This window comes from Artibeus jamaicensis, unplaced genomic scaffold (assembly GCF_021234435.1).
Source record: "Artibeus jamaicensis isolate MK-2021 breed Jamaican fruit bat unplaced genomic scaffold, CSHL_Jam_final contig_885, whole genome shotgun sequence".
In the NCBI taxonomy this organism is placed as follows: domain Eukaryota; kingdom Metazoa; phylum Chordata; class Mammalia; order Chiroptera; family Phyllostomidae; genus Artibeus; species Artibeus jamaicensis.
In genome coordinates, this window is record NW_026522001.1 from 399,218 (window position 1) to 406,200 (window position 6,983).

Genomic DNA, 6,983 nt, shown 5'->3' on the forward strand with positions numbered 1-6,983 from the left:
CTAAGTAATTTCACCCTTATACTCAGATAAAATTTAACACTTAAATTACCCATTCTATATCAACCACTCTAGTATTTCTTTTAAATGATTTAAATACATTGTTTTTTCTCTTGTTACGCATAACTGTCCCTCATTGCCTACAATAGTGCCTAACAAATGAAAGAAAATCAATGAAAAACTATATTTGTTAAATGATTTGCAGCCAACTTCTCCCATCTTGACTTATGAAATCCATTCAGCATACTACATGCAACCTCAATAATCTCCGCATGGCAGATTGCACTTCCTGGTTACGAAGTGTATAAATCACAGGATTCCACAAAGGAAAGATCACTGTGTGGAAAAAGGAGACCACCTTGTCCACTGGTAAGGCTCTGAAGGGGCGAGTGTAGATGAAGATGACAGGTCCAAACATAATCAGTATAATAATGACATGAGTGGTACATGTGGACAGAGCCTTGTTCTTCCCCTCAGAAGATGACCCACGTACACGACAGAAAATGACTGCATAGGAAGACAAAAGCCCCAGGAAGCACAGGAGAGTGAGCAGGCCACTGTTGAAGACCATCAGGAGCTCCACCACAAAGGTATCTGTGCAGGCCAGCTTGATGACCTGTGGCACATCACAGAAGAAGTTATCCAGCTGGTTTGGACCACAGAAGGGCAAGTGGAGGATCAGGGCCACCTGGATGATGGAGTGAGCAAAGCCTCCAAGCCACAGAGCCAACAGCAAGGTGTAGCAAGCTCTAGGGTTCATGACAGTTGAATAGTGTAAAGGACGGCAGATGGCAATGTAGCGGTCAAAAGCCATCACAACAAGAAGCAAGCCCTCCCCTCCTCCAACGAAGTGCAGGAAAAAGAGCTGAGTGATGCAGCTTTTGTAGGAGATTACCTTCATCTCAGAGAGGAAGTCTGCCAGCATCCTGGGAGCCACAATGAAGGAATAGGATACATCGAGAAATGCCAAGTTTCCCAGAAAGAAGTAGAGGGGTGCAGAGAGGCCAGGGTCTGATCTGATGGTGAAGATGATGAGGAAATTCCCAGGGAGGATGATGAGGTAGAAAATGAAGATGAGCACAAGGACCAGGAGTTGAATATTTCTAGACTGAGTCAGACCAAGGAGGATGAATTCTTTCACCACTGTGCTATTTTGTATCTCCATCTCCTCTGTCTACAGAATATTAAGGAATAGGGAGTTTATTTCCATCTTATCCATCCATATCATAGTTCTTCTCTAACTAAAACTGGTGTATGTATGACACAACTATATTATAGCCTCATTCCCCTACAACCTAAAAAGCTTATGTTTTTCTACACTTTGTAAGAATCAAACACTCCTTTTCTACCTCTGTTCTGTTCCTCTATTTATATTTCCTTATGTGGGAGTCTAGAAAGCCTGTGTCCTGGATTTACAATTTGCGTTAGGCATGTGATATTTTTTCCTGATTGAGGAAAAGCTTAACCACATTTATCAAGTTCTGCAGATCTTTTATTTGAATGGGGGTGAGGTGGGGATTGACAGCAAGGAGAAATGACGGAGCTTTTTAAGGTGATAGATTTGTTCTCTACCTCAATTGCAGTGGTACAAGTCTTTGTTAACATTTATTAAAGTATGAAACTATACAGAAATTTGAACATTTACTCAATTCAAATTATATAACACCTTAGGAATGTTGACCTAAAAAGTTACAAAAAAAAACCAACTTGTACTTACTTGAACCATATCATATTTTTCTATAGAATATCTACCTACCAACCTAGTCACAATAAAAAAATCCTAATCATTCTCAAACTATTGAGATCTGAGGCTCATCTGTACATTAATGGTCTCCAAATTGGGAATGTACTCACCCACCAAATATTATAATTATTAAGCATGAAAATAATAATAGTTACATTTTGCTTGTTTGTCTTGTTGATTACAATATAACCAGATATATTAAAATAAAGAACAAACTGACAGTAATCACAGAGATGGGGGAGAGGGATAATGGAAGATAATAGGGGAAGGAGCATCAAGGAACATGTATGAAAGACACGTGGACAAAGCCAAAAAGGGTAGGTTCCAGGGTGGGAGGTGGAGATGGGTGGGGTAGGAGGGTGTGGGGTGTGAAAATGGAAACAACTGTATTTGAACAACAATAATAAATAAATGAGTAAATAAATAAATCTTTATATGCAAAATAACCTCAATATACAATTTTTAAAGATCCCTTCATATTCCAGTTTAAGGTGATAGGACAAAAACATTCTAGACAATTAAATCCATATATTTCCTTAAGAATATACTCTGTTAATGATCAGAAACAATGTTATTAATATAAATTAAGGTTATTTGCTAAATTAACTTAGAAATTTAGATTCCTTTTTTCCTCACGTATGTACATTTAGATATCAACATTGTTTTAGGACACAATTGGATATCGGCATTTGTAAAAATCACTTTTGAATTCTGACCTGATAGTCATTGTATTAGAGATTTTACATTACATACAAAAACAGAAAATGATAGTAAAATTTCTATACATATATAATTACATCCCTTTCTTTAAAGTGTCTTAGAAAGTTCTACAGCATAGACAGAAGCAATCAGTATAATCGAATATAAAATACACAAATAAAATATACTGCTTGTGCATGTGCAAAATAGCTGTTTGTTGAGATGAAAAGTTTTAAAAGCTTGAAGACTCGAACTAAAACAACATAACAATATTTCAGACTCTTCAGTCGCATGGCACACTTGTTTTTCAGCAGTGTTGTGGAACATGGAGCATAGAGAAGAGGGAAGAGAAGGGTCCACTCACTCTAACTGCAAAGGGAGACAGAATGAAAGAGAAGAGATGGAAAGAAAACCAAAGTCTCAAATCAAAAAGTTCTTTACAGTGACGTGTCTATTGAAAACAACAAAATATCTGTTTTTTGTATGTCTAAACTGACATATACTAATAACAGAGGATTGCATGTACAGTTAAAATTAGGAAATATGAAAAAGCATTTTCTATCACAAAAGCATACACATGTGAGTATAAACACATGAATGCACACACACACACATGACCAGCACACACATAGTTTCCTGGTGAAACTGAAGCATAAAAATTTACAAATGGCACCTTCTGAATTAGCTTTTCTGATCCCTTTGTGCTCTCTCTCTGTTTCTCCTCTCTGCTCTCTCCCTCTCTCTGTCTCTTCCTCCCTTCTTTCCTTCCTCCCTCTCTTCCTTCTCTACTCAGACGTCCACTGGCTTCAATATTTATCATTCCTTCTGTGCATAAAACCTGCTGTTAGACAACTAAGCCAGGAATCTCTCTCTACTTACTCCTGGGTAGTGTGCATCTTCAACATATTATACTTTTGGCTATTTCACACTCTTTCAAACTTTGAGACTGTCTGTCGGGCATAGAAGAAACTTTTAAGTAGCTATAAGGTTAAAAGTTGAAGGCTCTTCCACTGTGCTTTGTGTTTTATTTCCTGTCATGCATTTCTGTTCTACAGACTCTTAAACAGGTGGGATTTATTATCATCTAACATCCCTCACTTCTCTTAGTTAATATGATATACATTTTTAAGACCAAGTATTAACATCTCCAAGGCAATTGGTATTTTAATAAAAGCTTCATATATCCCCAATAAAGTACTCGTAGCTATTAAGAGGAACTAGAGCTGCACAACCAGAAACAGATAAAAAGTGCTGTAGTATTGCTGAATTCAGGCCTCATATGTTAACTTCTTTCTACTGCAATTCTGACCATTTCATTCCAAAAGAACAAATTTTCCCGAGGAGTTGTAATATATTTACATTTATTCCTTTTTTTCCATACAAACATAAAGAAGGACAAAAGTGTTTACCTTTCTAGCAGTGTCACCAGAAGGGGACAAGGACCCAGAGCAGGTTTGCTTCAGGCTGGCCTCTACTGTGTAGGTTATTGACTTGATACAGGAAAGATTTCACAAAAAAAGTCCAGGTGATTTTGAGAGTAAATTTATTCAAGCTGGTGGCCATGAGACAAAGGAAGGGCAGAGAACAGAAGAAGCAACAGGAGAGAGCCTAGGCAGTGCTCTGCTTTGGCTCCCTAGAAACTTTATAGGAAAAGAGTCAGCCAAGGCCAGCCTGCTTTTAGCTCACTGGGAAGTTAAGTCTCAGTGACAGAAGTGATCCAAGGTGGGTTGCTTTTAGCTCACTGGAAAGTCAGAGCAAAAGGGGGCCTTAGAGACATGTTCAAGAGGTAAGCCCTGGATGAGCTGCCACTGCCCACTTCTCCCTTGGTTGCAAGTCTCATGGGAGCCCTTAGAGTTTAGGAGAAAGAAAGTACAAATGTCCTGCCCTAGAACAGGCATGGGCATTCTTGATTGCGAGCCCACCCTGATATCATCTGTCTCAAGGGTTTTTATCTTTCCTCTGCCAGAGAGATTCTTAAGAAAGGTTTTCAGCAGATTATTCATCAGCTCTCCAGGTGTGTTTTTAATATGCTGATGGATCAAAATGAGTGCAAGGAAGAGTTTGGGATCCTTCTTTGGTTGGCTTTACTGTTTTATTTTTATCTTGAGTCTGTCTGGCTCTAATTGAGTTTTTGTCATTTGTTCCCTGAAGGTCATCCATCCTTTGGTTTGGCTGGCACAAATCGCATTAATTGAATCTCTGTTCTCTAAATCATCTTAAATCCAGGGTAATTTAACCTATTTATTCTCTGTTCAGGAAGGAGAGGTATAAACCATTTGTTCTCCAGTTTCCTTGGGTAGGGAAGACAAGACCTTGTGATTCACTGTCTGGTTGTGAATTGGCCAAATTGCTTGGCCTGGTTTTATTATCTTGCCTCAGTATTCCCATTCCACAAGTCCAGGAATTATTCTAGCTTCTTACTATCCTGACTCAGCAATCTAACACTACTCTCACATAGCAGGCACCACCTTCTAATGGGAGGGAGAGTTACTAGTAATTCTTTCCTTCGTTCTTAGACACCTTCTTTCACCACCAATCCTCTTACATTTTGAAATACACAACCAATTTGTGATGCAAGGAGAATATGGCTTGGGATTGAAGGCTAACAAAGCTATAGAATGTTTTCAAAGGAAATTATTAGAATACTAACAAGATATACTTAAAAAATTAGATTAGCAGTCTGTTGAGTGCAAATATACAAATACAGGGTCTAACAAGAATAATGTTTCTTTTTTATTACAAAATCTTTTATTACAAAATATAAGCATGTAATTCTATTACATAACAGAATCACACTGAAGCATACCACACAATATTTAAGGTAAATATTCAAATTAAAGCTATAAATTATTACACACCTATCATCACCCTACCAACCATACTCAATCAGGCATTTAATTCTATCAGACCCTGTATGTATCAGTTAAAAAGACATTGTGTCACATGGGGGTTCTAAAATCAACATTCCATCAGTGGCAGAGATAACTGAACATCAAGTATGTTTCTTGGGTCTAAGTGAATGGAAAGTCAAGGAAGGTGATTTTATGTTTTACACTACAATTCAAAAAGAGAAAAATAGTATAATTGACAAGAAATCATTGATATGTCAAGAAAAGAAATAAAGTGGTCAAGTAGGTGGTAAATATGTTAGATTCAACATATTTCTGATAGGCAAAAAGAAAATAATTGATGCTCACAAAGACTCATTTACATAGTCCTTCTGAGGAAAAAAGAACCACATGTTGTAAGACTGACAATTCCTGTAGGGGAGATGTCCTCCTAAGTAGACCTTATTGCAGCCTTGGTAATTGTTGTTTTTCCTTTTAGGAATAATCGTCTCTTTTGTTCTGCTAAAGCAATGATGAGGAACTATTACTATTTCAGTTAAATAATTTTAAAGAGAAGAAAATAGTTAAAAATGATGTAGTAGAAGGAAATGATTTAAATTTTAGTAGATTTGATTTTGTTTTAAAGACGTTTTCTACCTAAAAAATTAAATGCTTGATGTAAAGTTTTTACAATATGCAATCAAACACATTTCATTCTAATTTACATCCAGCTTATAGAAAGACAACTAGGAGTGGCAAATGGAAAGAATGACACACATCTGGCCAAGATGGAGGCAATAGGTAGATACACTTCACCTCCTCACACAACCAAAAGAAGGAAACAACCAACTAAAAAAAAAAAACCTGAAGTAAATGGAAGAAATGAAGACAGTTACTATGCAAGTACATTAGAGGAATGATATGAGAATTAAACTATACAAATAAATGTAAAGCATTCAGCACAATGTCACAGAAAAATTGCTAAATAGAATATAGTAGAAGGAATAGCAGAAGTGATTATCATTATTAACATTATTTTTCATATGTCTATGATATATAATGCAGGAAGACACTGGATATAGGTTCTCAATCTAAAACCATAACTGAGAATCTTGTCATAATTACTTGAAGGTGAAACATTTACTTCTGGCTTAGTTTCCAAGTCCTACTTTCTCCCCAAATAACTCAGAGATTTCAACTCTTCACAGCAACCATACATTTTCCACAGGACTAGCAATGGAGCCCAAGATATTCCACCCAAGCTGATTACATCCCTTCATAGATATTTTTAAATTTATTTATTTTAATTGTTGTTCAATTTTATACCTTACACTATCATCTCAGCCCATCCCCCAGTGCTCTCCACCTCCCTCGCATTTCCACCCCCCTTAGTTTTTGCCCATGTGTCCTTTATACTTGTTTGTGTAAACCCTTTCCCCTTTCCCCTGAAATTTCCTCCCCTCTCCCCTTTGCTCACTAGAAGCCTCTTCTCTATTTCAGTGTTTTTGGTTATATTTTGATCGTTTGTTTTATTTTGTTGATTAGCTTCCTGTTAAAGGTGAGATTATATGGTATTTGTCTTTGACGTCCTGTCTTATTTCACTCAGCATAATGCTTTCCAGTTCAATCTATGCTGCTGCAAAGAGTAGGAGCTCCCTCTTTCTTTCTGGTCACTTTGCTGGTCACTCAGCAGTTAGGAAAAAGCTCAGTAGCCA

General features: G+C 37.0%; 1 protein-coding gene across 1 annotated transcript; it reads right to left on the bottom strand.

Annotated features, from left to right (window-relative positions):
* Nucleotides 1-235: 235 nt before the first annotated feature.
* Nucleotides 236-1,162, bottom strand: LOC119047434 (olfactory receptor 4N2-like). Its single transcript, XM_037142874.2, has one exon. It carries the CDS (start codon nucleotides 1,160-1,162, stop codon nucleotides 236-238), a length of 927 nt encoding a protein of 308 aa, XP_036998769.2.
* Between the last annotated feature and the right edge of the window lie 5,821 nt (nucleotides 1,163-6,983).